The sequence below is a fragment of the Choristoneura fumiferana genome, chromosome 13, assembly GCF_025370935.1.
Source record: "Choristoneura fumiferana chromosome 13, NRCan_CFum_1, whole genome shotgun sequence".
Taxonomy (NCBI): Eukaryota; Metazoa; Arthropoda; class Insecta; order Lepidoptera; family Tortricidae; genus Choristoneura; species Choristoneura fumiferana.
The window spans coordinates 19,299,772-19,320,297 of NC_133484.1; the positions used below are offsets into that span (position 1 = coordinate 19,299,772).

A 20,526-nucleotide genomic window follows, 5' to 3' on the forward strand; every position below is an offset into this window, starting at 1 on the left:
AAACTAAGCGAAAATTCAAATGCCCCTAGTGAAAAGTAACAATTTTGCAGAAGTGACTTTATTCGTCGGATGGACGAATATCATTGAAAGGAAGCACCTTTCTGGTAATTAACAATTTTGGACAAAAATCTCTTGTAGAAGCTAGACTTCAAAAATTGCTGTTGTTCTTAAATATTAAATTGTAAACATTTTTTTTATTACATTGCAAAAAAAACCTGTTAACAAACTTCACAATCAAGGGAAAAAGAAGAAACGCCGCCGAAATAACTTTTCAGCTCTCATTACTGGATCGTGTGTTTTAGTATTTTTTTTATAAAATGTAAAAAAATAATTACTTAAATAACTTCGTTACGTTGTTCATTCTTTTATTCATTTTATAAGTGACATCACTATTTAAAACTCGCCAAAAACTGACAACATCGAAACTTCCATTCTACTGCACATTACTTGTATTGTGCTACTGCAGTGAATTGTTGAAGTACAGTAACTAGTATATGTAGGTAGAGTCATTCACGATGTCGCGTGCCGTGGTTCTTATTACAATGTCATTAATGGCTAATTGTGACAAAATCACGCGTCTTCGTGGATGGCACTAGATATAATTATAATAAGCAAGTCTGTAAATGCTTTTCGACGAAGTTTTATGAAATTTCTATGACGCCATTCGCTATGAAAACAGTTAAAAATTTAGTTTTGTCAAATGAAGAATCCTGAAAAAAGTGTTTTGTTTATTTATTCATTTCCATACTTTTTAAAAACCCTGAATGTCACGAATAAATGTTTTCCTTCCTTTTTTGCCTTCAATTTGTTTCACAGGAACTAAACAATAACGTTGTTGGAACTACACTTATAACTATTTGAATTATTTGGTATACGTTACTCCTATTTATCATTCCGCTTAACATTGTAAAATTAGACTTACCAATTTTCAGAATTCACTCACAGAACACGATAATTATTAATTATCCGTTCTATTCTCTAACACCAACAATCACCCACCTCTGTAAACATCGCCGAAGAATGTAACCACGCACCTGCCAAACCGCGCATCGCGTGCGCATGCAGCATTGCTATACTATAGTAGCAACCCTGCAGTCGGTGCAGTATGGTCGCGCGCGCCGCTCTAGCGCTCGTCGCGCTCGGCGCGATCCTACGCACAAGCGCGCAGGTTTGTGTACTTCATTTTAGGGGTGAATTAAGTTACATTCAGGGGTGATTTTGAGGTTGTGTTTTTTAGGGTTGTAATTTTAATGTGATTTTTTGAACTAGGGGGTTTGAATAAGCTAGGTGATTTTTGAGGCTGTGATTTTTAGGGTTAAAATTTTCAAGTGGTTTTTTTTTAAAGTAATCGACTTTCGATGCAGTGTTTAAATGTTAAAATTGAAAATAAAAAAGTGATTTTCGGTCTTTTCAAAATATCTTTTACTTTAAAAAAAAATTGCACATTCATAATCATAACCATAACGTAATGGGCGTTTTTAAACACTTGCCTTTTCTGTTAAAATCATTCTTTTAACCTAATTTTTGCTCGCAGTTTCATCTGCGAAAAATTCGTTTATTGCGCCCATTTTTTCAGGATAAAAGGTATCCTATCAATTATTCAGGCCTGCTGATAATATGTGTGAAAAATTTCATGGCAATCGGTTCAGTAGTTAAGGCGTGAAAGTGGAACTAAAATACCTACTTAAATATACAAGAAACCAGAATCCAAAAGGATTTATAATAATTAGTAAGAATTATTTTTTATTTAATAATCAAAATACCTACCTTAAATTAAATTAGGCACCTAAGTGATAAAAGTTCATCGCATTATCAATGCAATTAAATAATTAGTCGGTGGTGCATCGCGCCGACGTTATCGCTTCATTATCACCTGCTTTGCATTGTTTGTTTTTGCAAAACATATGTGTACACTAGACACCCTTTGGCATTGGCCTATTTTAAGGACACAATACGGTATTTGACAACTCCTGATTTTGCCATATCTTAATATTATTATGAAAATATAGACATACAGATAGTGTTTAGCCAAGAGAAAAATTTAAATCGGTGGAAAATTGGATTTATAGTGTTTTTTTGAAAAATCTATGTACCTGTCTCTTTCTCGAACGCTTTTCTATATGCAGCAAGTATGGCGGTACTGGCGTGTGACGTCACATGCCTGTATGTCTTTCTCTATCTAATCTTGAATTTCAAACCTTTATAACTTTTTTATTTGTAAAGGTATCTTAAAAATTGTTTTCTATTTGATATCAGGCATTGTGTAGGTTTAATTTATAAAACATATACAAAATAGTCAAATACCGTATTATTTTAAACATCGTGACAATTTTTTATTAGGTACTTTTACTCACAAATTAAGCACATAAATACAGTTATTATAACGTTTTAAGCTTTCGTGATTATCACTCATAGTCAAAATACCACAAACGGGACTAATCACGCTAGATCACACGAGTAATATTTACCTCGACGTTTCAACCACATTACAGTGGCCGTGGTCACGAGCAGACCGAAGTGTGCGGTATCAAGTCTGCTTAGCAGCGCGAGTCCTTCGAACTACCCGCATTTGATCACAAAAAGCCAGACAGACTAGACACCCCACACTTCAGTCTACTCGTGACCACGGCCACTGTAATGTGGTCGAAACGTCGAGTAAATATTAATCGTGTGTTTTAGCGTGATAAGTCCCGTTTGTGGTATTTAGACTATGACATTCAACTATTATACCAACATTGAAATCGCTTAGTACTTTATTTATTTCGAATTTGCCTAGTTATATATTTTTAAGTTTGTTACCTTAGAACTCTGTCATTTTTGAATCGAAACCGGCCAAGAGCGTGTCGTACGCGCCCAAAATAGGGTTTCGTAGCCATTACGAAAAAATTAAGTAATATTTTTCTAAAGATTTCGTATTTTATACGGAATCTTCCAAGTTTAGGTATATTTTATACCTTAGGCTGCTATTTACTCTTAAACTACTTACTAATAATTCTCAAAAAAACTTATCCGTTATAGTTTTCATTGAAAGTTTGATAATTTGCTATCATCCTGAATTTTTCGGGATGCGCACGGGGGCGCACGATTTTCATAAAAATTTGCCCTTTAAAGTTGAATATTTCGCAAACAAATCACTGAATCGAAAAAACGTGTTAGCAAACCCCTAATGGTTTTAAAATACCTATCCAACGATACCCCTCACTATAGGGTTGGATGAGAAAAAAAAACACCCACTTTACGTCTATGGGAGGTACTCTAAAAAAAATGTTTTTCAATTTTTTATTGTATCATTTTGTCGGCATAGTTTACATTTATATCCGTGCAAAATTACAGCTTTCTAGCATTGATAGTCCCTGAGCAAAGCCGCGGACGGACGGACAGACAAACAGACATGGCGAAACTATAAGGGTTCCGTTTCTGCCATTTTGGCTCCGGAACCCTGAAAAGGTTAGGTACATATTCTAAAAAAAAATTTCAATAATATGCTAATGACCCCTTATAAGAATTCATAACGACTGCACTGTGAATACCGCGCCTTGTCTGCAACAAGGTGCTAATTTTATTCATCAACTTCCTATTAGGGAGCGTTCAAGTATTACGTAACGCAATTTGGGGGGGGGGGGTTAAGGGGGGTTGTAAAACTTACGATGCGTTACAGGGGCGGGAAGGGGGTTTCAAACTACGCGTTACGTCACAGTTTTTTTGTAACAAGTACATACTATAATGTCCTCAAAAGTGCCAGTGTGGCTGTGTCAAGAAATGCCAGCTTAATTCGGAAACTGCTAAAGAAAAGCTAAAAAATGGTAATTTGGGTGTTACGTAACTTTTAGGAAGGGGGGGGGTAAAGAAAAATGTTACGGCGCGTTACATGGGGGGGGGGGTCAAAAATCTATAAAAATGCATTACTTATACTTGAACGCCCCTTACTTGCTGTTGGTAGTTTCGTCCTCAAAGAAAATAGTCAACGTTAAAGCACATGATCAGAGGCCGTATTCCCTTACGTTTCAGGCGCTCGCGATAGCAATCAAATGACAGTTTTTGTGTGCGTAATCTTCGTTTTGTACAGTCAGTTTCGTATGTCTATCACCAATGTTCTGGCATGGAAAGGCAGTGAAATGAGGGCTATCGCGAATGAATTCGCCACTAGAGGCGCTAGTGTAGCGTGAGGTCTCCGAAATGTCAAATCTCATGTTTTGGGTGAGCTACGCGGGGTTTATTTATAATTTAGAAACAATTTTGAGATTATTATGGCAAATATGCTTCCGGGGCAATGAATGTCTGTGTTTTGAGACAGTTTTGTCTTTCGAAACCTTGCCCTCCCTTTTTCCGAACAAAAACGGGACTATGCAACACGTGCATGCTCGATATTTTTATCGTACGGTTTTAAGGTGTATTAAATATGATTTTAATCTAAAATTTGTTTACGCCCGTAATAACAGACTTTGAAAGCCAACTTAAAACCTCACGCAACAGTGCGCCATCTAGTGAGACAAAAAACGATAGCCCTCATTGGTGTGATGTGCCATTGTTTGTAATAAGGTTATTCTACATAGAGTAGCATAAATGTAAGCGTCACTGACGCATGGTGACATTAGCAGATCCGCTATTTTCGGAATTCCATTTTTTTTTTCATTCGACTGGAAGGCTAACGAGCAAGTGGGTCTCCTGGTGGTAAGAGATCACCACCGCCCTTAAACATCTGCAACAACCTAGAGGTCTAAGATGAAATACCTCAAGTGCCAGTAATTTCACCGGCTGTCTTACTCTCCACGCCGAAACACAACAGTGCAAGCACTGCTGCTTCACGGCAGGATTAGCGAACAAGATGGTAGTGGCAATCCAGGCAGACCTTGCACAAGGTCCTACCACCTGCTAAAAAAAAAAAAAAACAGTTTATTTCTGATCCATATACGCCACACTGCTACTCACAGCAGCCTCCTCTCAAGCCTAAGGCTGTAGCTACCACGCGGTCCTAGTGCAAATTGGGATCTTCACACAACATTAAAACTTAAAAGACAGCGTGTATCAAGTGTCTTCATGATGTTATACTCCGCTGAAAATCTCGTATTAAATTTAAAATTTAATTTAGCTTACTTAAAATTAGGTGATATAAATTCAGGCAAAATCAGGGTCAAACCGATCTGCGTGAAAAGTCGTTAGGTCAAGCCACTGGGCTGTCATAAATGGAAGTGTCCTTGTTCGTTTTCAGTGTCGGTTAGTTTGTGTGTCTATAGCACCGATAGGTCATAAAATTATTAATTATTGTTTTATCGAAAGCAAATGCAATTATTATCGGCAAAAACATGCACTATATTGATAATTAATAATCATCTGGTTGTTTGACTTTGAAAAGGTCACGATTATACGATATATTTAAATCTATTAATGAAACACTCTAATTTAACTTCTTTATTTTACCATCATAACGTCTCTCTCTCACGGTCGTTTCATGTTCAAAACTACTTTCACGTGTTCAGTTATTTTAAAATTTATAGAAGAAACAATTTATTTCTAAGGATCGGTTTCTAAGTCTAGCGTCTACTTCATGTGAATAAACCGTTCGTTGATCTTAAACATTATTCACAGAAGGTCTCTCTGAGAATTCCTTACAATTTTCAAGAAAGCCATGAGTAAGTGCTTTTGTTTTGTTTATGATACAGCCTTAGACTGTGACCAATCGCTGAAGAATGTTTTCGACCGTGAGATGCACACATATTTTACACCTAAATAAAGCAGGTATACATCTTATTTTAAAGCCGTAAGTTCTAGTTTGCGGTGAATATGGATTCTAGAAAGGTATGTGTGTGGTTTTCAGTATAATGACGTCATATTATGCAACGCGATGATCGGGTTGCGTGACCTTGAGCTGTCAGTGTCAACTGCAATAAAATGCAACAAGATTGCTGTGTTTTGTTGTGATAATGATAAGGCGATGAGGAATGTGTTATCAAGATAAAGCATTTCACATGATAACGTTTTGAAATAATAATGCTGAATAAAAAAAGTACCTACACATAATAATATATTATCTTAAAAACATTTCATTTTTAATTAAGATGGGCCTTTATATACCTCATCTACCTCAAGCCAATAAGTACTATGTGTTTTTTTTTTACTCAGCATTATTATTTCAAAACCTTCAGGACTGTACTGACTCAATTCGAAATATGTCATTTTCACATTACCTACTTATACCAACAAAACATGGAACAAAGTTTATTATTGAAATGAAAATATTTCGATTTGAGTCACTATTGTTCTGAAGGTGCGATATATTCAGGACTAGCTTTTGCGTGTGGTTTCGCCCGCGTAGTTCGGTTATCAAGTGCTACCCTCGGGAACCCTGCATTATTCCGGGATAAAAAGTAGCCTATATCACTCTGGCCCATAAACTATCTCTATGCTAAAAAACACGTTGATCCGTCGCTCCGTTTCGACGTGAAACACGGGCAAATATCAGACACAAAAACATACAAACACACACACTTTCGCATTCATAATATAAGTATGGATACACGATTTAATTTAAAATTACTTATACAGTTTTAATGATAAGATAAAATGCCTGTATTTTAATGAGGGTTTTCATAGAGGCGAAATATCGCTAGATGGCGTTAAAATCGTGAGGTCCGTTTGACGTTTGCTTGCGATTGGCTCTTCTTCTTCTCTTTTAAAATATGGCTTTTCTGTCCTAATTAACAGGACAATTTTGCCAGTGTCAAAGTAAACTCTCTTTTAGAGGGACGTTGTACGGTAATTGTAGTTTTTGCAACTTGATAGTAAAATTCCAGAAACCACGTGGAGACAACTTGCGTATTAAAAAATGTCGGACACGAGAGCAATATAGAATTTTGTGATCACTGTTCACTGTTAAGGTTAATCGCCGCATAAAACACTATCAAAATTATACTTCAACTAGCCAAAGAAACAGAAATAGCAAAATTAGATACTTCACGATACTAACGCCATCTAGCGATATTTCGCCTCTGTGAAAACCCTCATTGATTGTTCCTTTTACAAAAACACCGGGTAGGTACCTATAACATCCGCTCTGTTTTTGTTACTATATTCTAAACTACGAATAGTATTCAGCATAATCAAGTTGAGTCGACTTTGCTCTAAAAAAACTCAGACAGTTAATAATAATAATAATAATAAATTCATTTATTTCGGGCAACTTGGCCCATACAATAAATACCTTACAGACTAACATACATATTTATAATCAATATTATTAATATAAGGTATACTCAAGTTGGTATTAGAGAAGTCGGCAAGCCAGCCAGCAAGGTAACTGAGTTGATTGTTAGGATAAATAACTAGATAACTGTTGTAGTAACATACGAGTAGCTATGTTAATCTTAGCTGGGACACTCGACGCCATTCCTATCGTGAGAAAGGAGCGCGGTTCTTATCTTGCCGCGCCTCATTATAGCTTAGGCTGAATAGTCGAATAGTTCTTAGGAGACTTCATAGATATAAATATATAAAAACAGAAAAGAAAAAAAAAACATTTTTAGTTAACCTTAATCTAGTTACCAGTTTGAAGTCGGTGCCTCAGCACGAGCCAGGAGGGGTGATAGAAGCCCATCAGGTAGAAGACTATAGGTCCAGGACTTCAAACTGGTACCTAGATTAAGAGTAACTATAAAAGGTTTTTTTATTTTTTGTTTTTTTTCGGCGGTTTAATTATATTGTTAAAAAGTTTTTATTTTGTGATTTTTTCACACCCTTGGGGTAGGATTTTTTTAACAAATTTATACGGGATCAATTTTGAGGTACATTAATCAGTGAGTGAACAATCAATCATCTCCTGTTTTTCTACGCATAGGGTTGGGTTTTTTTCCAAATTTATATGGAACTGATTTCGAGGTAGGTATACTGTTTCCAATAAAAAAAGAATTATCAAAATCAGGCAACTCTGTAAAAATTTGTGCGTGGTAAAAAATAAAAATTTAACGTTTATTTTGCAAGTAGACCGCAAAGGGTTCTTTAACGTATATTTGTTTTCGGAAATACCATCATTGCCAAGAATAATGCGCCGCAAAAAACTTGTCCGAAAATAAAATAAAATAATTACAAACGCAGTAAACGTATATAAATAACAATGTAGAATTAAAGAAAAATTTTAAAAAAGTAGAAAGAGATAGTGAACGCGACCACAATAGCATCCGTGTGGCCGCCTGTTACTGGGCGGCTACTACGAAATTCGAAAGTCGAAGTTCGTATCGTACTGTCCCTCTCACTCTCGTATTAAATTATATTAGCACCGGTGGGATAAGTTAGAATTGCGCACTTCGTATAACTTCGTTTTTTTAGCACTAGAAAGACGTAAACGATCTTGATGTGTCTTTTTGTTTGAAAACACTTATGAAAAATAAATCACAACAAATTTTTTTAACAATTAGCCACAGAATATATATGATCATTTACATGCTTTTGGTATTATAAGTAATAGTTACTGTTCGCGCACTAAAACCTTTTTAGGCCATACACAGTGCAGCGGTGCTCTCTGGCACAGGACTTGTCAGTCTGGCTCAAGTCTTGTCAGTCTTGTCGTTGACATAAGTTTTTCTTCCGCTCACGTCTTGTATTCGTAATAAACCGCATCGCAAAAATAAGAAGATTTCCTCGACTCCGCATCACATCATCGGCCGGAGCCCTAACCAGGTGAGTGCTTCTGCACTGTTGGAAATTCCATTTGGCATAGCGCGCTCTCGGTCTTCCGCCACCCATTAAAATTGGCTATTTACACGCCATACCAGTTACTGTTTTTTAAAAAACTTTTTCAATAAACAGACCCGTCAAGTTTGTTTACCCTTTCTCTAATACTACAAAAAACGAAGTATACTCGTGACCACGACCGCTGCAATGTGGCCGTAACGTAAAGTAGTTCAACAATAACAGACAAACTGAAAACAATTTTGCAGCTGGGCTATTTAAAAAACTCTGTGAAATAATGCCAAATAAATTTATTTTCAATTCAATTAAATAGGCTTGCCAGTAATCATGTATTACATTACAGTACAAGTTTTTTTTTATTCGAGTGGAGGGAAAACGAGCAAGTGGGTCTCCTGATGGTAGGAGAGCACTATCGCCCATAAACACCCGCAACACCAGGGGGATTTCAGAAGCGTTGATATGGAATTTCCCCGGCTGTCTTACTCTCTACGCCGAAACACAACAGTGCAAGCACTGCTGCTTCACGGCAGGATTAGCGAGCAAGAAAGTGGTAGCAATCTGTTGTAAACAAAAATGAAAAAGGTCTCAACAGTAATATACTAGTCCTTCCTTCTTTCTGTAAAAAATGTTGCCTGGAAGAGATCGCTCTTAAGCGATAAGGCCGTCTATTGCTTACCTTGTATTTTTTTCTCTGTGTATCTGTTTTCTGTATCGGTTACCATTTCTGGTGTACAGTAAAGAGTCTTTGTATTGTATTGTATGTATTTTCTTTCTGTGCTTATTCTTAAGAGCACTTTACAGAACCCATCTGATCGTCAGCATAGATTCAAAGTTATTCGTTTATTTTTCTTTACAACTTGGTCTCTCCCTTAACAAGATACCAGTTAGTGGGAAAAATATTTCTATAAGCAAGATGGAAGTGGGTATTAATAGGAGTTCTCAATAAAACTAAAACAATGCTAGGTAGGATACTTCCACCACGATCCTCGTTCAAAGAACAATAGAACAACTATATTACAACTATCAAAACACACGTTTGCAATACGATCTATTTCCGTCCGTTAATGCTTTGTTTAGTTCAGTTTAAGTTCTAGTTAAGAACTCATTAAATGAGCGGCGGCCTTGCTTGACAAATTACGGTAGCGAAAATACAAACTGAAATATAGATGCATAGTACAACCAGAAAAATAAGACCAGTCCCAGCGCTGGTCTTATTTTTCTGGTCGAATCGAACCCAGGTCCTCGGCATTCCATGCCACGTGCTATACCACTACACCACCACTGGACAAAAATAAGACCAGCGCTGGGAATCGAACCCAGGTCCTCGGCATTCCGTGCCACGTGCCATACCACTACACCACCACTGGACAGTGATACAGACACGAATTTCTCCAATGCACATATCTCAGCTTGTTTGTTTTCTTATTTATTTTAGTCACTTAAGCAGCGACACTAGCGAGATCTATGTTGTAGTCCTCATCGATAAACTTTCAGCACCCCATTGGAACTAACTGCTCACCCGGACAATTGGAAACTTTTGTGTTTTTTTATTTCAATTCCAAATTTCCAGTTGTGGTGTAGTGGTAAGTACAGCACGTGGCACAGAATGCCAAGGACCTGGGTTCGATTCCCAGCGCTGGTCTTATTGTTCTGGTTTTTCTATGCATCTATACTTCAGTTTGTATTTTCGGTATGGGTTTTACAGGATGACCGTAAAAGTAACAAATAATTTGGAATTGAAATAAAAAAGATTCCAAAAAACCAATCTTAATTACGGTAGTTAATAATTTAGGGCAGGTAAAACTAGACAACATACGTCATAGATAACGGATCTGTGAGAAACATCTATCTATCTTTATTTATGACTAGCGTATGCCGGGACTTCGTCTGCGCGGATCTAGGTTATCGCGTGGTGGCGCGGTCTACCGGAATAAAAGGTATCCTATGTTGATCTTTACCAAATTTCATTAAAATTGTTTCAGTGGTTTCGGCGTGAAAGCGTAACAGACAGATAGACAGACAGAGTTACTGTCGCATTTATAATATTATTTAGTAAGGATTAGACATTCTATTCTTAACGTACAAAAGTCTCACGTAAAAAATTGTGACAGAAGTTTATTTTGTGCCCTATGTCCCGCTAATTTTGTATTATATACTGCGATCCAAAAAAACGTGCTATTGAGTTATTGCAATTAAGATTTGAAAAGTTTTGTATTTTCACACACAAAATTTTCTCCGTTATTTTAAGAGCTAGAAACACGATGATGGAACTGACAATTTTTTTTTCTGCGTCTAATATGGTGAAGGATACCATAATCACTTTAAGTCAAGTTATTTTAGTTTTACATTCTATTTAAATATTGTGATGGATTCCTCTTGCTTTTCACACCACAGTACTGGAGACAGGGGTTTGTAGTTGGCAATAGTGCCGCTGCCGACTCTCACATAAGGTCCTTTAGTCGGCTTTTACGACACCCAAGGGAAGAGATTAGGTTCATCATCATCATCATCGGCCTATCTAAATCCACTGCTGTACATAGGCCTCTCCAATTGCACGCCACTGAGCACGATCCTCGGCCATTCTCATCCAGTTACTGCCAGCTACCCTGCGAAAATCATCGCTCCACCGAGTCTGAGGGCGTCCCACGCCACACTTGCCGATTCGCGGTCTCCACTCAAGAACTCGCTTACCCCAGCGGTTATCGCTTCTTCGGCTGATATGGCCGGCCCACTGCCACAGAGCCAGAGATAGGTTAATCCTATTTTAAAACCAAGCACGGCACGACAGAAAAAAATCACAATAGTTTTATTCTAGACCTCGTTGATAACACCTACCGAGCTACCGTTCAGCAAATTGCGTACTCTCCGAACTCCACGCGTAACCAGCCGCTTGCCTATGTAAATACATAAAGGAAGCTAATACGTTTTTTATGTTTCCTTTGTGACGTCACCAAAATAACTTCAGTATTTTCAGTCCAGTTTACGGGCGGCCCGAGTATAGCAAGGCTACTTGAAAATCAGCACACGAGATGCAACGTTTCAAAACGCATAAAACACAGTATGACTCTGTTATATTTATCACCTGTGTAACATTATGTTTTATTTCATATTGTTGATTTATTGCTGTAGAATAAACAAAAGGTGTCGTAAAAATTGTTGCTATGCAAAAAGGTACAATGTTGCACGCAATGACGGCTGGGGGTGATGGCATTTCCGGGTGTGGTAATTTCTTTAACAGGTGCTGAAATTCTTAAATTTTATCAAAAATTTGTCAGGGTGGGGAGCATGTTTTTAATGTGGTTTGATCAATGTTTCAGTAGATTCGTTGATGTTCATAGTTGACCGGGCAAAAGCACCTAGGCACTCTGGACTAACGTAAAACTAAAAAAAACGTGAAAAATCTTTAGAAGGATGTTAAGTGAAACTTTTTGTTCAACCATCTGGTGAAATATTTTGAATTTTAAAACGTCTTGTAACGCTTATACATATAATTAAAGAAAAATATCAATAACTATTTATATTTCAATCTAATTATATTTTCCATAATATTAAATATCTAACATAGACATTACTTAAAGCTTATAGTTATTCAAGCACAACTTGTCATTCACAAGGCATAAAAGCTAAATAACAGTTATTAAACAATTATTGAGCTACCACATGTATTAACATAGTTATGTCTAGTTTAATGCGTACAACCTGTCATTAAAATATTAAATTTAAGGTTAATGAAAATGTTGTACAATTGCGTGCAAATATTTATAATATATTTTTTTAGAATTGATATACAAAAATGTTGAATATGCTAATTCAAAGTTTTTATTAATTAAATTTCCATTTCTTTTAAATTTTTCATTAGTGATTTTTATTTATGTCTTTAAGTCAAAATGGTTTACTATCATTCATAAAGTAATTTCATAAAGTCGTCGTTTCACAAAATGTCTACGATGAAAATTACCAAACGTAATCGTAAACTACGCAATTTACAAATTAGATAAAAAAATCAACAGATTCAGATTCTATGAACGGCTACAAATTATTTAATTATATGATAATGTAAATTATTTATCATAGAATACATTTTATATAATCCACCGACTACATAGCTATATTTAAATCGAAGTGGCAACAGCAGGCCACATCGCTCGAAGTCAAAGTCAAAGTCAAAATATCTTTATTCAATTTAGGCTATAACAAGCACTTATGAATGTCAAAAAAAAACTACCACCGGTTCGGGATAAACCTCTGTTGAGAAGCATCCGGCAAGAAACTCAACGAGGTATATTTTTTTTTAAACAGATTTACTATATTATTCAATGATATCTATTCTATACATCACAAGTATTTAACACAACTTTATTTTTAACACAGTAGGTTCGCTATTTGAAGGGATCGCTAATGCGGATCGGAATTATTTCCAAATATCCCTGTCCATGATATAATCATTAACTTTATAATACACCTTAGATATTAATGTCTTCTTGACAATAGATCTGAATTTTGTATCCGTTTCGTTTGTAATATTTTTTGGAATTTTATAATAATTAATATTATTATGAAGAACAGATAATCAATGGGGGAAAGGTACTGGTGGTAGGTAAAGGGTAGACTGACAACCAGGGTGCAAATGGCGAGTTGTCGTTCATGTGACGTTCAAATGAGGAGTCCTTTTGTTCAACAGTGGACGTCTTCCGGCTGATGATGCCATTTATATCCGACGTTCTTCAGTGGAACAGAATTCCATTTCATAACGAAGAGAGAGAGAGAGAGAAACATTTATTTACACATATTCGATACACATAAAAATACATTAGATGGAAAGAATAAAAATAACATCGAATAGTATAAAGTGGGCCCCACTCAGCATAATGTTACGGCAAGCCGCAACGCTGTTTTTCAGTGGGACTCATTTAAAAACTAAAACATAATTAAAGAACATACAACACACTATGACGACACGAACGCCAGCGGAAAGAAGTTTGCAAAGAAACTTTCAATCCGGAAGCATATATGGCAACACTCGATCAGTTTAACCATTTTCGAAACAGTTAAACCTCAACAAGTCAGACCAGGATTGTAGTGTAATATTTACAATAATTTCAATAATAATGATTTTGTGATGCATTACAATAACTCTCGATAAACTATAAAAACAGTGCAAAAATAAAAGAAACATTCCTGATTAAAGACGGTGGAAACACAGCCCAACCCATAGCAAAACCGTTCACGATAAGCGAAGGTACCGTCATTCTTTGCAAAAACAATTCAAAAAACATTCACGAACATTCATAGTCTAGTACCATCCGCGCCATAACTTAAGTAACACTGTTATACGATAGCCGTTAATTTGTCTTGCGATTAAGACCTAGCATTCATATCATAAACCTTGATTTAAAAACCTTGTTACGGTGGTATGCGGCGCGTCAAGATTTCATGAAAATAACCTTTACAGCAGCAATTAAAATTAAAAAGTTTGCGAAGTTGTTTACATGGATTTCAATGCAAAACTATTCTTAGTAACCAACCGGCAGAAAGTTAATGAATGACTCATGCTCAATGAATTTTAAATACCTACACGGTGAATGAAAAAAATTAACGGGAACAGTTGTAAGGAGGCGATCGAGGGACAAGTAAAACTCACGGGTGCTGTGTAAATACTGTCTATATTCTAAAGCCTTAGGTCTAACTTATATAGCATTATGTTGTATTATGTTGGGAGAGTGTGTGAGTGAGACGCAACTCATACTACACCTCCCCCTTGAAAAAGAAAAAAAAATATAACATTTTTTTTAATTCATCGTCAAAAGAAAAACAAAAAAAACAAATATTACATCAGCAGAATCTAAATAATCGTCATCATGTAAATATTTATATTACTTAACCGAAATTGTTGACTATGTTATTATACTTATATTGTATATATTATAATATTATATATATTCTATAACATTTTTAGGTATATTAGGTTGATTTATATTAGGTATTACAGGGAAACAACATTTTAATTAGAATACTAAACCACAATAATCTTTCTTGAAATACTTGAACTATTAACAATCTAAAAATAAAACAAATGTAAAATTATAAAGTACTTCACATATTATGTACCTTACTTCTTCATTTGTGCGCTTTGCTGACGAGACTTATAAAATCAATGATACACTTTAGTCATATTTTATTAATTAATAATTGAAATCTAAATGAAAAAAAGTTATTCTTAATTTAAACTTTGTTTGCACTAAAAATCGTTCATGTTATTAAATCCATAAAATGTAACTGACTGTACGTACTGTTCGAATGTTGGGTACTGGGCTCTCTGGTTACCTATCTCTTTATCATTAATATATAACATAACAACTTAAAAAAAAACTTTTGTCTCGTAAATTCTTCGTTCTGTTTCTACCATTTTTTTATGTCTTTTTCCTTATATACTTTCTTACATAATCATTCTGTACTTTCATATCTTTAATTACATATAACTCATTTCATACATCTTATACTTCATTCAAGGTCAAGGGCCACAACACATTTATACATTACGTGTCCGGCCGGACTTTTACTTCATATTATATTATATTCATTTGTTCAGGATATAAGTTTTTTTTTTTTACTTTCGTGCGCGCACATTCATAAATATTTTTTTATAATAACATTTACTCAAGTAGTTCAGTTCAGTCCAAGAATCGTCACGAGTGGTAGCTCGACCAAAACATCATTATCCAATTTCAAGGATTCTGCTACCTGCCCTTATATCCTGGTGGACCTTCTAATTACAACTACTTCCTATCCTATACCCTCTCAGAAAGAAAACGCATTCAAATATCTCACAAAATACTCATTCATTTAAAAACTTCAACTCACAAGAATTCCATCAACTTTTAAGAGTGGCCTTCTTAACAGCTAATAAAAATCCTACCTAGCATTTAGTTTTCTTTCAAAATCATACGATATCCTAATCACTTTTCCTTTCCTAATTTACCTAATACATAAATGCCATTCATAACTCAATACATACTTTATTTACGTTTACTCATATCTCATATTCATAAAATCATAATCATAACCAACCAACCATTTGAAATGGAAGCCAGGTGATCAAGCTAGCAACAATAACAAATTATTTTCAGATCATCCTTTTTATCCGTCTGCAGCTGAATAAAGAGGACATTCATGGCTATTTCGATTTAAATGAATCCTAATAAAATAATCAGACATTAATAGTAAAACTGTCAAGTTCGTATGAAATATATTTCATAATGTTGTAATTAAAAAATGCGTTAACGAGTGCAGCACAGTACCTCATTTACCTAGTGAAATGTGAGACGAAATAACACACCTCACATTCCGATCAATACTTGATGACTTTTTTTTTATGGCTACGAGGACATTAGCCAATGATAAAGTTAGGGAAGTTGATGACCTATATGGAATCATCAAGCTAAGCGCTGGGAATCTAAACAATGACATATTCCTTTCTATCTATTTTAAGTCAAAATGGGACAAGTTTATTTCCAATTCGTTCACTAAAATTGATAATAAAGTTATCTCGTGTTTCTATTTATTCCCGATAAATTTTTTAGATGCTAATATCATTCAACAGCAAGCTTAAAATTACAAATTTTTCTGTCATCCAAAATAAGGGTTCATGGCTAAATTAATGAAAAAATTAAGTAAATGTATATCTTATGTTGGAATCTTACAAGCAGGTACATTTTATACCTTAGGCTGCTATTACTCAATAAATTACCTTTTATAATTCTCAAGCAAACTTAGCCGTATATTGTTTTCCTTAAAAATTTTATAGACTTAATACCACTCCTGAATTCTATTCAACTATTTTTCCACCCACCGGTTTAGCTATTTTAGAGGGGAAAATTGTACACGAATAATGGTTCCGTTGCCATTTAAAAATTAAGTAATTTCCGGTTTAGGTACATTTTATATCGAAAAATTTTCTTAGCAAACCCCTTAATGGTAAAAATTTTTACCCAAAGATTTTAGAGGGGGGGGACGCTCGATTTTAATGAAAATTTGCACTTTAAAGTTGAATATTTCGCAAACAAATCACTGAATCGAAAAATGGTCTTAGCAAACCCCTAATGGTAAAGACCTATCCAACGATATAGGGTTGGATGAGAAAAAACAATCACCTCCACTTTACGTCTATGGGAGGTTCCCTAAAAAAAAATATTTTTTTTAATGTACCATTTTATCGGCATAGTTTACATATATATCCGTGTAAAATTACAGCTTTCTAGCATTGATAGTCCCTGAGCAAAGCCGCGGACGGACAGAGAGACAAATTAGAGAACCCTTTGCAAAGTACAAACAAAACACAACTTTTACTTTTTGCAGGTTATTTTTTTATTGATGAAGGAGTTCCGTATGGAAATCAATTGAAAATTTCATTATCCATTAGTCTGATGATATTCCTTTTTTTCAGCCAACATCCGCTCTCGTCTACGTCAAAGAAGAAGACCCATCAACCAACGATGTGGAAGACATAGAGAAGCGGTACACTCCGGAGCTGGTGGCAGAGCTTCAGTCGGCCAAGGATGATGCCTTGCTCCTCTACACGGAGTACACGGGTCAGGCTGGTGCTGACCTGAAGGTGTTCCTCAAGGAGATGGCTGGGATGATGGAGGAGACTAGGAGGAGTTTGGAGGGAGTCAGCGCTGTAAGTATTTTTTGATCAATATAGGTGATCTTGATAGATTTAGATAAACCTTTAGGGCTAATAAAAAAATACATTAGGTAGGTAAAAAATGTATGAAAAAAGATTTTATTTTAAAAATGAAAAAAACATTAAACAAACTTCATAACCGAAAAAGTAAACTAAAAAGAAAAAAAAAAAATTAAATAATACACACACCTATATCAAATATTATTGTGTACTAGGCATATTTTAAGTTCAAAATAACCCCTCCCGTGGTTACTCTTCCGTCATTATAACATTCATTTCTTATTAGTATACCTCCAGTTGCTTCGGTTAACAGCAGCCTGCATCCACCGTGAACCCGCGGCTTTAACCAGGTCATCCGTCCATCTCGTTGGTGGACGTCCTCCGCAGACTCCGCTCGAGGACTTTTCCTAAGCAAATGGAGGTCTAAGAGGGAGGCCTATATCCAACAGTGGACGTCCTACGGCTGAGATGATGATGATGATGATTAGTATACACATTTAATATATTACCTATGTTTTAGTATATCACAGTGCTCTCTGTAAAGACAATACACATACAACAAATAGGTCATCAACGTATATCCCGTACAACACCGTATGACGTATGCTCGTATTGCGCTGGGCGGCGCGTGCGCTGGCAAAGGTGCAGTCACAATTCCGAAGTCTTGCTTTCCATTGATCAGTTCATCCTTGGCTTAGCTTAATACTGTTAGTGCTAGAAAGACAAGTAAGTATTAGGTATACATTATATAAAATATATAGTTACGCAGGTAGTGGCTAAAAAAAGATATGTTTGTTATATTTATCATTAAATACCCGACAAAAACCTTTTCGAATTCTAGTTAAAAAAAATCGTTTTTTTTTTATTTATTTTTTTAAGCTATGTATAAGTAGTTCAGGATCGCTATAATCTAACTTAACCTATCTTATATTTAGGGCTCTACAGGATAGTCCTTAAATATATCCTAAATAGTTAACAGTTTGGGAAATGAATAATTTGAGAAAATTATTTTCAGAAAAAAAAATTGTTCTTCCTTAAACAATTCAGAAATTATACCTACCTATAGAAAAGAGCATTAAGCCCGGTTCACATTTATTTATCTGTCGTGTTGTGCCGTGATGCTCTCTCTCTCTCTCTCTCCATGTGTAGACTGTATATTGATCTTTGGAGTGTAAATTTACTACTTTACACTCCAAAGATCAATATACAATTGTTTTTTTTTACTAAAGAAAACAATTTTTAATAATAATGCAAAATTAAACACGCAGCGCGGGCAAGGACTATGACAGGACTCTCGTTATTCTTTTGTTTTCTTTCCGCGCTGCATGCTTTCCAATTTTATTAGTGGCCAATTGCTAGACAGCGTAAGTATACAAACTCTTTATTTAAACTTTGTACATGCGTCGTCTACACCATGGTTGTGATGCAACACAACACAAGCTGTCACGTCACACTGCATCAGATAAATGTGAACGCAACCATATAAAATGTATGAAACGGATACCGTTCTGATGCGTCAGGACACAACACGACAGATAAATGTGAACCAGGATTTATTCTAAAGCATCGTTCCTTTTTCATGACCATCGTATAACTCCATACAGTCGCTTGTAGACGCACCCCAACGATGTTTAATGGCCGCAGACTGGCGGCTGCGCTTTACGGCTCTGATCTAAATGATCTAATGCAACGATTGTTCTATTATGCGGAACCACCAATACCACGTTGTGGTTTGTTAATGATGTCAGCACCATATAAAGTTACATAAGTTCAACTACTAAATTAAACGGTTCAAGTGTTCAACTCACGAATGTAGGTAAGTCAGGAACTGGGAAGAACTATAGTCCTGAATTTGATACGCTGGACCTTGCGAGGAAAACAATCATGTGGATGTTTATTTGTGCCTTCGTAAACAACACAAATGTCTTTCATCTCGTGAGACGAGCCAATCGTAATCACTGATAAGAATAAAGATTAATCATCAACACTAATTACGTAACGCTTTATTTATATTGCGCTTGTCCTACACGGGGTTCTGAGAAATCACTCTTGTCTACCATCTAATTTCGTCGCTTCATTTGGCAATAGACATACGATAAATTATAATCATTCGAGCGGAGACGGCGGTAATCAGTGGTCGCCTTGATTTCTAACTGACGAGGATGAGACCGTTGCACTCAAGGATTCAGATTAATTATCATCGTCTTTCCAGCCTATATACGTACCACTGTTGGGCACAGACCTTCTCTCAAAATGAGAGGGCTTGGGCCGTTAGTTCCCCTGCGAGCCCAGTGCGGATTGGGAACTTCACATCACTTCACACAGCCTACAACAGTCCACTGCTGGACATAGTCCTCTTCCATGGCGCGCCACAACACTTGAACTTCACATACCATATACCATAAATTTATTCGTTCTCCAACAAACCGTTCTTCAGTTTTAGCTGAGAAGCTAAACGTAGGTGTTGTTCATTTGAAGTGTTTTTTTACTAGAGGTCGCGTCTTGGAATTATTGTTTGATGGTGTCATTTTGATTAAATTAGCGTGAGGTCCGCGTGAGAACTGTAGCCCTCTTATTCTGAGAGAAGACCCGTACCTTACAGTAGCACGTATTTAGGCCGATATGAGATATTTCCGCGGGAAGACACACTACCCCCCCTGTTTTACCATCCATTGACTATTTTAATTTGACGGATAAGTGTGATGCCGTCTCTGTTTGTTTTGTTCGAATAGACGGAGACGGCAGACATTTATCCGTCAGTTAAAATTAATCAATGGGTGATGAAACAGCCCCTAGTCTCGTTTTGGCAACAGACTTATTATCTTAGCTTCCATTATAATCAGAAGGTATTGAAATATAATATGTGTGACTGGCTGGCATCACTGAGAACATTAGTTCGGACGTCACAGTCTAAAATGTTTTCATACGTTCGAATGCAATAACACACGGCCTTGCAGTTTATGCACTACTTTATATTTTATGACTGCTAGAGTTATAAACATTGTCTGATCTTTCTGGGTCATTTACTCAAAAGAATGGTTGGTCACAGCTTAATGGCGGCTGCGATATTGGGGAAGGTCGCGAGGTGTTTAAGTATTAGAACTAATACCACGTAAAAGTGGTGTACACATTATATTATCGAGTTACGATTAATAGAGACG

The 20,526-nt window shown here is 35.9% G+C and overlaps 1 protein-coding gene across 1 annotated transcript in view; it reads left to right on the forward strand.

The window, feature by feature from the left end:
• Positions 1-1,068: 1,068 nt before the first annotated feature.
• Positions 1,069-20,526, forward strand: part of LOC141434284 (uncharacterized) — a 29,382-nt gene continuing 9,924 nt past the window's right edge. Inside the window, exons 1-2 of the mRNA XM_074096680.1 lie at positions 1,069-1,168; positions 17,126-17,359. Of these exons, the coding sequence (XP_073952781.1) occupies positions 1,106-1,168; positions 17,126-17,359 (297 nt within the window). The 5' untranslated portion in view covers positions 1,069-1,105. The remainder of the gene's footprint in view (positions 1,169-17,125; positions 17,360-20,526) is intronic.